Here is a 14853-nt window from a genome sequence, read left to right as displayed (position 1 = left end):
TGATTTTTTTTTTCTTATTTCATAATGTACTCCTATTTCCTCTAAGTTTTCTCAAAATCTGGGCATTGACATAAAGTTTAGAATGATAAAATTAAATATATAGGATTTTTTTAATCCTTACCCGAGAATATTTTTCCATTGATTTTTTAAAGACACTGGAAGAGACAGGGAAAGACAGAGAGAAACATTGATGTGAGAGGAAAACATTGATTGGTTGCCTCCTGCAGGAGCCTTGACCATGGCCCAGCCAAGGAGAAGCCTGCAACCCAGGTATGTATCCTTGACTGGAATCCAAGCGGGAACCCTTTGGTCCACAAGCTGACCCTCCAGCCACCAGCTAGGGCTATATAGGATTTATGGGCTCAAAGGGCATCTGCGGAGTGAATGGGGTCCCTCCGGCAGGTGGGGTCCCTTGGCCTGGCCTGCAGGGATCAGGCCAAAACTGGCTCTCCGACATCCCCTGAGGGGTCCCGAAGTGCGAGAGGACACTCTGCAAAGTTGCTGTCGTACAGGGTGTGGAACACAAACACAAGTGTGCAGTAAACCAGATTCGTGGCTGACAGTGCCCCAGCAACAAAATAACCCACAGCCAAAGGTGGAATCGTGCAGCCCCACGAGGAATCAAGCTCCCTCCTCTCTGGTTTCGGGGTGCGTCACCCAAGAACTGGTGCTACCAAGTCATTGCAGCTCAGCAGCTCCTGTGTTGAGTGTTTGCCCCCTCGTGGTCAGTGTGGTCATAGCTACTGGTTGGACGGACACTTAACATATTAGCCTTTTATATATATAGATTTACTATGAAACACTGTTTCTACTATCTTTAAAGGCTAGAAAAGTATTCATCATTTGGATTTATGATATTTATTATTGTACTAGGAAAGGTGAGTTTTCTATTGAATATACTTTAATTTAGAGGAAGAAGATGACCCCTGACCATTCTATAGAATAATGTTGTTAAAGCTAATTTCTAACTGAGCACTAATAGGATATCTAATTCTACTCTCCATTTCAATATAGAATGAAATCCACTACCTACCATTGTATCTTTGCTTACCTGGATGACTTTTGTCATTGATGATTGTGAGAGTCAGAGAAAGTCTGTTTCCAGCAGATGAAGATCTACAAGATCTATGCTGTCCAAAACATTAGCCTGTTGCCACATGCAGCTACAGGGTACTGTTAATAAAGTTTGTCTGAATTGAGATATGAAGTATAAAACACAGCAGATTTCAAACATTTAGTATGATAAAATAATGCAAAATTGCCTAAGAATTATATATTGACTGTGTTAAAACAATTGCCTAATAATTATATATTGTCTGTGTTAAAACAAACAACAGGGGTGGGCAAAAGCAGGTTAAATTACCAGCCATCATTACTTAAAAGATAAATAATAAACACAGATATGAAATAACAACAACAATAAGACAAATAATACAAATAAATAATACAATAATAAATAAATAATAATACAAGAATAAACTGACTCAAATCCACTTTGACAACCCCTGTATTTTGGCTTAAATAAAATAATTTCATCTATTTATTTTTTATTTTGCTAAATGTGAATGCTAGAAAAATTTAAATTACATATATATTGCTATTGGATAGTACTGATTTGCATGCTATTCTGTGAGATAACTTAGGTAGAGTATATTGATGCAGAAAAAAATTGATAAGAGAATAGATAAAAGATAGTGATCACAGAAAACAGGGCACAAAAAACCTCTATTAAAGGAAAAGAGAACTTTTAGTCTACTAAACATAGTGAATATTATGAAATAAAAAGGAAGGATAACCTCCATTATGGTTTAGTTATAGACGTTAAGATGGCATAATTGGATTTAAATATGCATTGATGAAATTTACACATATATTTAAAATTTTTGTTTTAATAACAGACTGTCTTATAAAGTCAGGTTGAAATCTTTTATGTTACTGGTAGCAGGAAATAGAATTAGTATCCACCTTGTAGTCTATGTTGCACCAGGTTTTACATATGGATAGCTGTTAATTTTGCATATGGCATGATTTGAACTGTGACATAAATGGGGTCTTTTGATGGGAACCATATCATATTTGGCATCTTATTGTATTTTCAATCCAGTTTTAATTTAAGGCACAAAACATAAAAGCCAATAACAGTTACATAATGAATAGCATGCATTTGAAAATAACAAATGTGCATTTCTAACTTTTAAAAACATGAAATCAACACATGCTTTATGCAGTACTGCCAAACCACCATTCTTCCTTTCCCTCCAAATATCATATAGATCATCTACTGTTCCTAGGAGCCAGAATTTTACCCAAATCAAAAATTGAAAAACTTGTCATGTGGCTTTTCACTTATGACTTGTATCCCTGCCTGCACTCTAGCGTCAGAGCCCTCTCTAGTAGATCTGGAATGACCACCTACCTGCAGGGACGAGATCATGAGGCCTCTTTAGAGCTCAGTAAGGAAGAATTAATAAAGCAGCATGAGAGAGCACCACAACTGGCAATGTTTGCTTTAACACTGCATTGTCAGAATGAGGGCTTCTCTGGGACTTGTTCCTCATCTTTGCTTCTGGAAAATAATTAGCCAAGGTACTACAAAAAGACGGATCCTTTCTATAAAGCTTTTGATAAAAGTAAACCAATTCAATTAACATTACAGCAGGTAAAGGTTTCCTCTTATTTCCAGGCTTATTTTTGCCATGACTGAATGTCATCTTCATAGCATCCCTTCCTTTTAGGAAGTGTTGGTATAACCACTTGTACATTGCAAGAGCAAAGGTGAGAACACACTTCAAGCCTAGGCTTTCCTGATGGGGGCCTGAATGCAGCCACCTGGGCTCACCAGGTGAGTAAATATAAAATAATGTTTTTAACATGTCATTGGAATTTCTGAAAAATAATTTTCTCCTGCAAAGGCTATGACAGAAACTTTCAAACTTGTTTTAGGATCCTCATAGAATTGGCCTAGATCAGCATTCTACAATACAAATATAACATGAGCTACATACGTAATTTTAATTTTTCTAGTAGCCACATCACAAATGTAAAAAGAAAATGATAAATTAATATATTTTATTTAATCCAATATACCCAATGTGTTATTTTTATCAAATGAAATTATAGAGCCATTATATTATAAGGAAAATTTCAGTTATACTATTCCCTAAAATACATATCATGGAGAAAAATAAAAATGATCTAAAAATGACTTCTGATTGATACCTATAAATACGTAACTATTAGTAATATTAAACTATGCATATTCCAAATTGAGTAAATAAATACTAACACTACTGCTTTGCTTTTTTTTTTTTTTTTAAATATATTTTATTGGTATTTTACAGAGAGGAAGGGAGAGGGATAGAGAGCCAGAAACATCGATGAGAGAGAAACATCGATCAGCTGCCTCCTGCACACCCCCCACTGGGGATGTGCCCGCAACCAAGGTACATGCCCTTGACCGGAATCGAACCCGGGACCCTTCAGTCCGCAGGCCGACGCTCTATCCACTGAGCAAAACCGGTTTCGGCACTGCTTTGCTTTTTGATATGGATTTGAGGTCTCCTCCCACATTATTGGATACAGGATATCTCTCCAAATTTTATATCAACAGAAAATTGCAAGAAGACATAGTAAGGGTGTTTCTCTTCTTTATCTCTCTGACTTATTCAGGTTTGGTCTAACCATTGACTTTCTAATAATTTTAAAATGAAACCAATGCTTAAAATAACTCAGTATAATACATAGAACAAAGTAAGGAATCAGCACAGCAATTTCATTCTGCTTAGTACTTAATAAGATGCATATGGAAGAAAGTGAAAAAAAGTCATGCATTTTGTAATTTAATTGTCCTGTGTTCTAACATTCACTGATATGCCATTTTGGACAAATAGCAAATTCTATGAGCCTGTTTGCTTATTAAATTAAGATTATAACTCATAGGGTGCTATGAGATTAAGTACAAAGTATATGTAAAGCCCCTGGCTCAGTACCTTAGTTATCATAAGCACTCAATAAATGGTGACTTGACATAGAAAACCTTTCCAGACCAATCTTCCGAAATTAAACCAAAATTGGATCAATTCTGCAAACCTTATTTAGGAAGCATTTCTGTGAAAGGATGGAAAAATACTTTTAAAAGATCTTTAAAATGGATTATCTAGAGTTGCCTTGAAATGGCAGTGGAATTCAATGTTTCAAATATATACATATTGAACACCCTCTACTAAAAGTGTGCAGAATACTTGGCTTTATAAATGACATACATTTCTAATAACATGTTAACTTAATTTTTCATGTGGACAAGTAAAATATATATTTCTAAAGAACAAGCTGAAATGTCAGCACTAGAACTCTGTGTGCAAAGCTTTTATTCCAAAATAGTGCCATGAAAATGTTTCCACTACCAGGTCCCAAAGCAGATGCCAGGTAATTGGCTAAACTGGTGACTGGCTCACATTCTTCATTTCTCTCTCATTCTTCACTTCTCATCCATTTCCTATTTTCTCTGTAGGGAGACAGAAGGATATCCATCCCTTGACATGATTTCTTAATGTTTATTCTATTTTTTGAGAACAAAAAAAAATATTTGATAAATATAAATTAAATTTAAAAGATGGGTATTAACTTAGACCCAATAAACAACTCCTAAGAAACTTTTATATTTGTATTCTAAAGGAGAAAAATAATGTTTTGTGTATGGAAAGGATTAACCTCAAATGAGAATGGGCAAAGAAAGGGTGCTTTCATATTCTACTTAACTGATACTGAAGAATAATATTGACAAAAGCATTTTAGGCAAAAGCTACAGCCTGGATAAGTATGTGGAGACAGATAACAGCAACATATCCAGGGAATGGAGAATAGAGCAATCCAGGGACACTATTATTGGACAGAACCAAGAGAGCCTGGTGTAAAAGGCTGGGAATTCATGGGAAATGTGATTGAGAAGTAGGATTGGATAAAACACCCTGAGACCTTTCCAGCCTATAGATTTTGGGTTACATGTGTGGCCTCTAAGTGGGAAACTTCTATGTGATGATTTTCAAAATAGGAAGGTGATAGGATTCTCAGATAACATTATTATCAGTAATTACAGGGATAGTATAAAATATATACAATTAGGAGGAAATATTGATTTAATTCAAATATGAAATAACAGTAAAGTTACTTACACCAAAGACCCTAATTAATGGGTACACTGATTTTTATTATTATTATTATTATTATTATTATTAATGTTAGATGGGTAAAAACTTGAATGACAGAGGCTTTCATTCTGTTGGAAGTTGATTTACATATGCAGATACTTCTTAAATATGAGGGAAACTGTTTGTAAATGGAGACACTGGCAGATCTCTCTGTAAATGCTTTTCTCAAAAGGATATTGATACCGACAGTAATTTTCAGAACAAGCTTCTCCATTTCCCCAGGAATGAGTTCCATGAAGCCTTCAGAAGCACTGTGCTGAGTCCTCTAAGTGTAGTAATGGCTGTAAAAAGTGAGTTTCTAATATTATTGATGTGGAGTATATTAGAAAGAAAAAAATTAGAAGGCCTCTGTCTTCCTCTGCTTGAGCTGCTCTAACAAAGTACCAAAGACTGGGTGACTTAAACAACAAACATTTATTTCTTAGTTCTGGAGGCTTGAATTCCAAGATCAAGGTTCCAAAATGGTTGGGTTCTTGGTTTACAGAAGGCAGTCTTCTTACCTTATCCTCCCGTGGTAAGGAGAGAGACATCATGTCTCTTAACCCATTTATGAGAGCATTAATCTCATCATGAAGGCTCTACTCTCCTTAAGGTATATTATCCTAATTGCCTTCTAAATACTCCACCTCCAAATGACACACTGGTGACTGTTTTAACATACAAATTTTGAGGGAACTCAAACATTCAGTCCATAGCACCCTGTTAGACACTGCATAGTTTAATTGATAAGAATTATATTTCTAATAATAAGTCCAGTATAATCTTTTTTCAATACATTGCTTAAAATGAGAATATTTTAACAAGATGTTGAGATCTTAATAGAGCCCTGTATTTGTTTTAAGTTATACAGATTGATGTGTTAATTACAGAGCTGGGAGTAGGACCTAGTCTCCCAAGTCAAAAAAAATCTTTTAAAAATTGTTAGGAGTAAGCCCTGGCTGGGTCGCTCAGTTGGTTGGAGCATCATCCTGTACACCAACAGGTTACAGGTTTGATTTCCAGTAGGGCATATATCTAGATTGAGGGTTCAATCCCAGGTCTGGTGGGTATAGGAAGCAACCAATCGATGTTTCTCTCTCACATTTCTCCTCTCTCTCTCTCTCACACACACACATATCTTGCTCTAAAATCAGTATCAATAATAATTTATTAATAATACATAATTAATAAATTAAATAATAATTTAAAAAATCAAGTAAGAATTTTTTAAAATTAGGGGTAATACCAAAGAGCCTAACAATAGTGGTTTGGGGCAAGCACACTAACCTAACCTTAAACTAGTACATACACCTCTGGACACAGAATTCTCATGGATATTTGTTCCCTATGTGTGATCCTTTCTCTTCCCTTAAATAATTTATAATTCTATATTTGATTTTCTGAAATAGTTGAATTTTCTACTTTAAAAAAATTTTGTATTGATTTTTAGAGAGAAAGGGAAAGAGAGAGCAAAATATCCATCAGCTGCCTCCTGCACACTCCTTACTGAGGATTGAGCCCACAACCCCTGGCCCTGTGCCCTGATGGGCATGGGCCCTGACCAGGAATAGGAAACCTTTCAGTGCCCCAGATGATGCCCAACCAACTGAGCTACAACTGCCAGGGCTGAATTTTCTATTCCTAAAGTCATTTTCTGTTTCATAATACTATTAGTTTATTTCTACTATGCCCATAATCTTTATTGAATGCTTTCCTATTCTGAATTTTAAAAATCATAATTACAGTAAACAAATAGTGCTTATAGTATGGCCAGGCACTGCCCCTGAGCTCTTTAGATACATGGACTCTGTTTATATTTACTCCCACCCTTTGACATAGATGCTATTCAGAGCCCCATTTTACAGAAGATGGTCAGGTATCTTTCTCAGCATCACACAGCCAGCAGGTGGGAGAGCTGGACTCAAATCCTGTGAGGCTGAATCTAATTTGTACTTTATTACACTTTTTATGTTATAGATGAAATAGATGTGCATACCTATACGTTTTCACAAAAGTTGTATGTAACCAGTTAACCAAACTTGCCATTCATAGGTAATAAAAATATAGGCAGATCAGAATGATGCTATGGTTATTTGACAGAAAACACTTGCTCTCTAAGTGTAGTCTTTAATTTCAGGTATCATTATTGAGGCAAAATATGATAAAATTTTATTTTTTTTTCTACTTAGAGAAAATTAATTCTAACTTGGAAATTATTAGTGCAGCAGTTTTTGTGTGTTAATGAAACTTCAGCGATGTAATGCTATTGTGAGCATTAAGGACATCATTCTCTAGCTTTGATTTGGAAGAGACTTGCACAGCACATTCACATCTGTAACACCTCTTGTCTGGTACAGTGCAGCTTTGAAAAGCAGCCCACTTTAGTCATAAAGTTACTTCCATTGTTAGAATGCTGGCTTTTTACATTGAAACAACAACAACAACTGTATTTTACATTGAGCCATTTTCACCACTAGGGCTAATCTGAGTAAGTTTAATCACTCTTTTGCAGATCTTCTCTTAGCTAAAAATCACTATTCTTTTAACCATTCATAGCATGACATGGTTTCCAAATCCCCTTTGACTCACCCACTGTCCACTAGAAAAGCTCAAAGTTATCAATTTCTCTCTGTGAACGTAGTTTCCAGAGCACTTCTCAGTTCATTTGATTCCTGTTATAATACAGTGTGTAGTGAGGATCTGACCTGTCTTGATGCATGACTGCTTCACTTTTGTTAATGTAATATAAGTTAATTTTGTTTTAGCTACTTTAACAACTAAGTCATGCTGTTGACTCAAAATATCCTCAGATCTTTAATGTATGGACCCTTATAAGCTTTGTTTTCCCTCTCCTATATTTATTTTTTAATTTAATTTGTGACTTTATGTTTGTCTCCATTGGTTTAATTCCATCATTCTACCATCTCCAAAAATATTTGCCTCTTGTTTTTTTCCTCCTTAAGCTTTATAAGTAAGAATGCATACTTTGTAAAACCATATAAGTACAGTATCATATTTGAGAATTATAGAATTAAGGTCCACCTTTAATGGATAGTACTTGAAGGAAATTTTTTAAAATGATTTACAGGATTCCACAGTGTTCATCTCTGGAGCTTAAAAAGTTGTTTGGAAGCCCTTATGTCCTAAACAGTTTGCCTCAGTGTAGTCATTTGTCAATACATTGCTTACAATGAGAATATTTTAGGAAGGTTAAGATCTTAATAGAGATCTGTATTTGTTTTAGGTTATACAGGTTGGTGTGTAAATAATAAGAGCTGGAATGAGGAGCCCAGTCTCCCAAGTCACAAAAACATTTTAAAAATTGTTAGGGTTAATACCTAACAGCATAACCGCTGTGACCCAGCAGTTAGAGATGCCCAAGGAAGCTTCTATGGCTTAAATGAGATTGCCCATAGACCTGTTTTATTGCATAAATGAAAATTACATTAACAAAGTTTCTTTTCTTTGTTCATTTTGCCAAGGCTTATATTTATTTTTAAAGTCTAAGACAGTATTCAAAGTTGTATTAACATTAGAAAGAAGACATGATTAAAAGGCATTCTTACACAAAAGGGAATAATCAGTTACTTAGATGTTGCTTAATTCAATTTAATTATTGAACAATTCTTTATGTAGTAAAAGAATGACTATAAACCCCACTCCCCAACACAGGTGAATCAAATGGTGGAAAAGACATAATTTCATTAACATTAATCAGAAATAAACTTTATTGGAAACGTTAGGATTTCTTATAAGTAACTGCATTAAAGAGATTTTTCCCAAAACAAGTTCCTTTTATACTGAAAATTCTCTTAAGAACTGAGTTCATTATAATGTTTTGACATTGCATTAAGTGATGGAAATCTCATAAATAATCTAATATAAATGAATTGCTTAAAGCCAATTTTTTCTTTCTTTCTGATAACTTGAAAAAATACTTGTTGAAGTATTTGATAAAATAGCAGTAAATACTCCAATTGCTTGTTATATTTGAACTTAGTAATTGGCACGTTCACGAGGTTTCCTGATCTCAGAGAGCAAACTATGAAGGTAGAAAAGTGTTCAATGGTTCTAACTTTGTAACAAAGGTCCATTTGGGGCATCTGTTGGGATCTGAAAAAGAGGTGATCCACTGAGGCCGGAGGATTCCCTTTTAGCAGAAGTCTTCCAACGTGACGGGCGCCACCCTGCTAGAGAGAGTGCGCGTCAGTCTTGTTTCATAAAAAGGACATCACAAGGCTCAGTACAGGTGAAGAAGCTTTCACTGTAGAACAAGATCTGAAGAAGCGACTGGACCGCCGCCTGGCATGTAACATATCCGCTGGGGACCTGACGGCTGAAACCTGCCTTTTCCCAAAGGGAGAGCGAGGTTCTGCTCTGGAAGACGGGTCAGAGCGAGGCGTGCGCAGCTTCACACACACACACACACACACACACACACACACACACACACACACACACACACACACACACTACTGTCAAAGAGAGTCACAACTCATCTGCTTCATCCCCTAAATCTGCAGCAATTTGCGATATGGATTAATTCTGTTTGCCGACTTGTAAAACAAAAAGGGCAGTGTCCTGACAAGGGGACGGTTGGATGATCTATTTGCCAAGATCAATATTTGGATAGAAAGCTTAAAATACGTTGCTTTCCAAGAGTTAGATTTTAAAGGAGGGAAAGCACTACCCGCGAAACATTAGCAGCAAGTGGGTTAACCACTGACTTCTCCCTGTCGTGGAGGATCTTCTGAGTGGACCGGAGAAGCGAAGCTCCATTCTCTGCTCAGAAGAGCGGCTACTCCTCCTCTGCGCCCTGAACCGCAGCGTGGTCCCGGGTCGTAGGCGACCTCGCCCGCTGCCTCGAGGTTCAATCCAGCGGCATTGAGAGACTCAGCCCTCACCCCAGGGGCTCTGCAGGGCGGTTCCCAGCGGCTCCCCGGGAGGGGCGGTCCCTCGCCGAGGTGCGCACCAGCGGGCGGCGGTGCCGGGGCTCTCCGCCTGCCTCCGGAAGCTGGCTCTGCTCGCGGCCTTTGCACAAGTTCCCCGCGGAAAGCTGGGGCGTGAGGCTGAGCCGCAGCCGCCCGTGTGCGAGGGCGCAGGCTCTGGGGTGCGGGTCCGCGCGGCCGGGGCGCCGCTCGACGCGCCGGGTCCTGCCCGCCCTCCAAGGAGGGGCCTCCCCCGAGCTCGGCTCGCCTTCTACCCGCACAGAGAGCTTTTTGTTCGGAAGTCTTACTTAAGACACTTTGCAAATTAAAACTCATCAAAATTCACATCAGGAATCCATAATGCTGGGGGCGGGCAGGACAGATTGGGAGAGGGAAGTGAGTAACATTAATCTTCATCTTTCTCTAAAGTTCTTTAATAATTTTTCGAGTAAAGGATTTGGCGATCCCTCCCCTCCTTTGCCCCCGTGAATAATCCTGAAGTGATAAAGGTGTTCGCGTTTTTCTTCTTTCTGTTGAATTCCTGAAGCACCACTCAAAGAGGTTAAACTAGATTGCGCAGGGGTTTCAGCTACTTACAGAAGGTGCGCTCCAAGCTCACCCACCAGGCGTCCAAACCCAGTCCTCCCTCCAGAGGTAAAGGATGTCCGTGGGCGAGGGTGGGGCGCCCTAGGTGGGGGTCTGCCCAGGGGAGAATCTAATTCTCTCTGTTTGGACCCGCCTTGATTATGTCTATTGGCCGGGCCTTGAACAGGTTTGCTTAATGACCATGGACGTTATACTTACATTGTATAATTCCAGTCCAAAGCAGAAACATACGTCGTTATTTTGTTATTAAGCCTCTGTCTATATTGCAATATGCTTTAAGGAAAGGTAAAAAGTCAATGTGTGAATGTGTATGGACGACATTGTTTTGAAAAGAAGCTGTCTTTCAGACATATCTAGCAAATGAGCAGGAAAGTGTATCTAAAATATTTTAGATAGAACTTTAACCAATTCATATCTCAAATAAAAGAGCGGAAGATGTGTAATAGGTAAAATATTATTAATTTCTGGTAAAATCTGTATTTTTAAATTTAATATAGTCTAGCTTATTATGCATATTTTAAAGGTATGTATCATAGAAGAGATCTAACTTTAATGTTTTTTGTAATATAATAGAACTTTCTGGAGCAAGAAATAAAAGGTGATTAGAATTTTTGCATTATGATTTTTAACGTTTGTAGTAAAATGCACTTCTATAATAAATGTAAACATCTATAGTAAGTGTCAACAATGACATTAGAAAGTCAAAGTATTTGCATGTGAGGAAAATAATCGTATATTTTTACATTTCAATTGAATCCTTTAGCTAGTCAAATCTGTTTCTTTAAGAAAAGGTCAACTATGTGAAAACTATTCCTGAAACAAATTGAATTTCAAAAACAAGTATAGCTTTTGAAAAATCTTGTGAGTTCTTGAATTGACAAAATACTCAATATTATTATTTAAATCACAGATAAATTGTATCTATTATATTTGAGAACTTTGTAACAGTACATTTGAAATACTGATGGGATTGATTGAAATTCAGTTATTGTTTTTTTAATTAAAATTTAGATTCTTCAAAAACATGACAAAGTTAAATATTAGTCTGTGGGTGTGTTTTCTAGAGTAGATAATGTTGGATTGGGACATATATTTTATAGAAAAGCTTAAATACTTCTTTGTGTATGTATATATTTATTTTTATCTTGATGCAAACCTCTTGAACTGCTTTGATGCAAAATGTTTCTTTATCTGTTCTGTCTGCAGAGCTGTGAGAAGCTGAAGATGAAGCCAGGGGAAAACACAGCAGCGGAGCACACACAAATATGAGGCCACCTGGCTTCTTGCCAACATACATGACATTTAATTATTTTAGTGCTTTTTCATGAGAGTTTTCCCTCCACCCAGCTTCCCTGCCCTTCTCCAAACCCTTGCTTTCTACATTTGGCATAGTCCATCTGATTCAGCATGCATTTTTCCTAGCTTTACTTACTAATATGTATCAAACTCGCCCACAAAATAAAGTGCTAAGATTAAAATTCTTGCAATCCTATCTTGACATCCCCACTATTACTACATAACTGTGACATTTCTTTCAATAAATTGAGAAAGAAAGGAGCTAGAGAGGTCCACACATTGCTTCAACTGCTGCTTTGATGTATGTACTCCAAATATTTTTCATTTCCCAAAATATATTCTCATGGGGGAGGGGGACATTAAAAACAGCTTTTAGACCTTGAGATTTTTTTTTTTGCAAAGTATAATAATTTAGCTGACAGACAGGCAATCTCTTATCTGAACTTGACTTATCTGAATTTTCCTTTATGTGTATATGGTGGCAGGGGTCACTAGTCATTTCAGAAGACTTTTCAACTAGTTTAACTTATTCAATTACTTTAGTTCTAGACTCTAAAGGGAACTAAATAAAGACAACTTTATTAAAATACCCCAAATCTCTGTGTTTGGAGAGTTGGCACCGAATAACAACAGCAACAACTACAAACTGTCTGCGGGGAATGTCAAATGTAACTTCAAATCAGAACATCAGTCACGTCACAAATTAGCCTTTCTACCGTGTTAGCATCCAATGATGTCAGAGGAATTAAGAGAAAACCGTACATCAATCAAAGAGGCTGAGATTTGAACCTGCATTATCTTTCCTTAACACTCATCCTTTGCTTCCTGACCTATGCGAATTCCTTCACTGTGCTTCATTCCCATTAAGGCGATTCGAGGAAGCATCAGCACCCCGAGGTCTGAGAGTGCTGGAATCCTAGGATGTCCAATATTTTGTTAGGCTTTAAAAGAAATTGATGCCTCCCCCAACTCTGTCTCCCTCCTACTCCCACTCTCACCCATCACCTCCTCCTAGTGTTGCCCATCTATAAATAGCAAAGGAGAATAGCTTTATGCCTAGCAGATTTATTGATTGACATGAAGTATGGGGAGCAGAATCCTGGGATTAGAACCCAGGCTCTCCTAGGGAAAGAGATGAACTGTTAATATGCTCAGAGGTGAAATAGAAAGCTGGAGCACAGATGGGAGTGGTAGCCTGAGGGTGATGGGCTGGGCCTGCTAAGACAAAATCCTAATCAGGACCTCACTTAATAAACTGGGTCTTACTAGTCAGCTGATGGCTCCTTAGAACACTGGCCCCTGGGGCCCTGGCCATGGCAAGGGCAACTGCCTGGAACTGGGGAAGGTTAAGATATGGAATGAGGGTTAGGAGCAGGTTTTTAAAACCTCCAGAGGAGGAAAGAGCCATGCAGGTCTGGATAGAGTAGCGGAAAGGGCTTGGTCATTTTCCAAGAAGGCTATTCTCCAAGTACCAGTTAGAACAATCCCAGGTATGTCTCAGAGAAGGCGAGAGAGCCTCCCATCTGACTTCTGCTCTCTCCTCGTGACCTCTGGAAATCAACTATCATTGTTTCAATTAGTATTATTTTACCTTTATTATTAATACTCCAATACTCCATTGGCTACAGCTGTGCCCTTCCCATAAACTCCCTCTCAACCTCTCAAAATCTATTTAATGAAGCTCTTGGCAAACAGAAACCCAGTTTCTTGCCAAAAAACGGCAGATTAAGCATTCCTTATGGGAGTTTGCCATTAGCTGTTCCTTCTGTAATAGGCACATGTGGTTACATGTTCCAGAACAGACAGGATTCCCTGTAAGAGATTTGCATTTTCAGGAGTTTCCAGGGATGTTAAGTGGGGTTGGTGACACTTTGGTCCCATCCCTCCAACCACCTCCGTCTAACGTGGGCCTGAGGGAAGGGTGGGAAGGACTTGCTGGCAGTGGTCCCCCGTGGCTTCCCTGTACTTTCCTAGGAGCTGAACTTGCACTGGTATACATATACTCTAGAGCTTGCATCATATGCCTTTCATTTAAAAGACACCGAATGTTTCTCAGGGAATTTAGGGCTCTTAAGACGCATATTTATAAACAAGCTGACATGGCTCTACGACATAACTAAGTTTATAGCTAGGAGTTGTTTGTATATGTCCTCAAGTCTGCAAGGCGTTCTTGCTGCTGTGAATTTTTAGGGGGGAAAAAAGACACTACTAAACGGTCATTTCTCTTCTACCCCCGGTGTTTATTAGAGAAACTCAGATTTTCCGTATATCTGAAAGTACAGAGGGGGATGGAGAATGAAAAAGCACCAACCCACACAGGAGTGAGTGGGTAACTCGACATCAGCTTTCCCGCAGGGGCGGCCCAGGGACCCGCTAGGAAATGTCCAGGGAGGGCCTGGCTGCTCCTCCTTAAGCACAGTCGGGGGCCCCAGCCTTTACTGGGCTTTTATGGGGTGCCCCAGCTGAGGATGTCAGGCTTGGATTTCCCGAGCCTTGATGCAATCTGGCTTTCGCCTGGATCAAAGTCCCTGAAAGCTTTTCTTTGACCGTGCTTGATGCTGGCTGCAGGAGACAGTAATAATAATAATACAGCAAAAGCTACATAATTATAGGAATAGTATCAACTCGCCAGAACCTGACTGGGCGCCCAAGTCCACTCCGAGCGCGCGGAACGTGAACTGAGAGAGTGCCCCTGCTCGCCTTCTCGGGAGAAACGACTTGGGGAGCGAGGCTGCTGCTTGGGGCCGCGATCAGACCGGACCTGGGTGATTCGGCCGGGCCTGGCTTCTGGGGCAGTGACAGGGAGCAGCTCTGAGGTGCGCAGGGCTCTGTGATCT

General features: G+C 38.6%; 1 protein-coding gene across 1 annotated transcript in view; it reads left to right on the top strand.

Annotated features, from left to right (window-relative positions):
• LRRIQ1 (leucine rich repeats and IQ motif containing 1) overlaps nucleotides 1-12053 on the top strand; it is a gene marked incomplete at both ends in the record, with an annotated part of 281974 nt that extends 269921 nt beyond the window's left edge. Inside the window, one exon of the mRNA XM_080659623.1 lies at nucleotides 11927-12053. Coding sequence (XP_080515749.1) covers nucleotides 11927-11934 — 8 coding nt within the window. The remainder of the gene's footprint in view (nucleotides 1-11926) is intronic.
• Between the last annotated feature and the right edge of the window lie 2800 nt (nucleotides 12054-14853).

Source organism: Plecotus auritus (genome assembly GCF_963455305.1).
Source record: "Plecotus auritus genome assembly, chromosome: 3".
Taxonomy (NCBI): Eukaryota; Metazoa; Chordata; class Mammalia; order Chiroptera; family Vespertilionidae; genus Plecotus; species Plecotus auritus.
The sequence above is the reverse complement of the archived record's forward strand: the minus strand, read 5'-3'. Positions and strand labels throughout refer to the sequence as shown.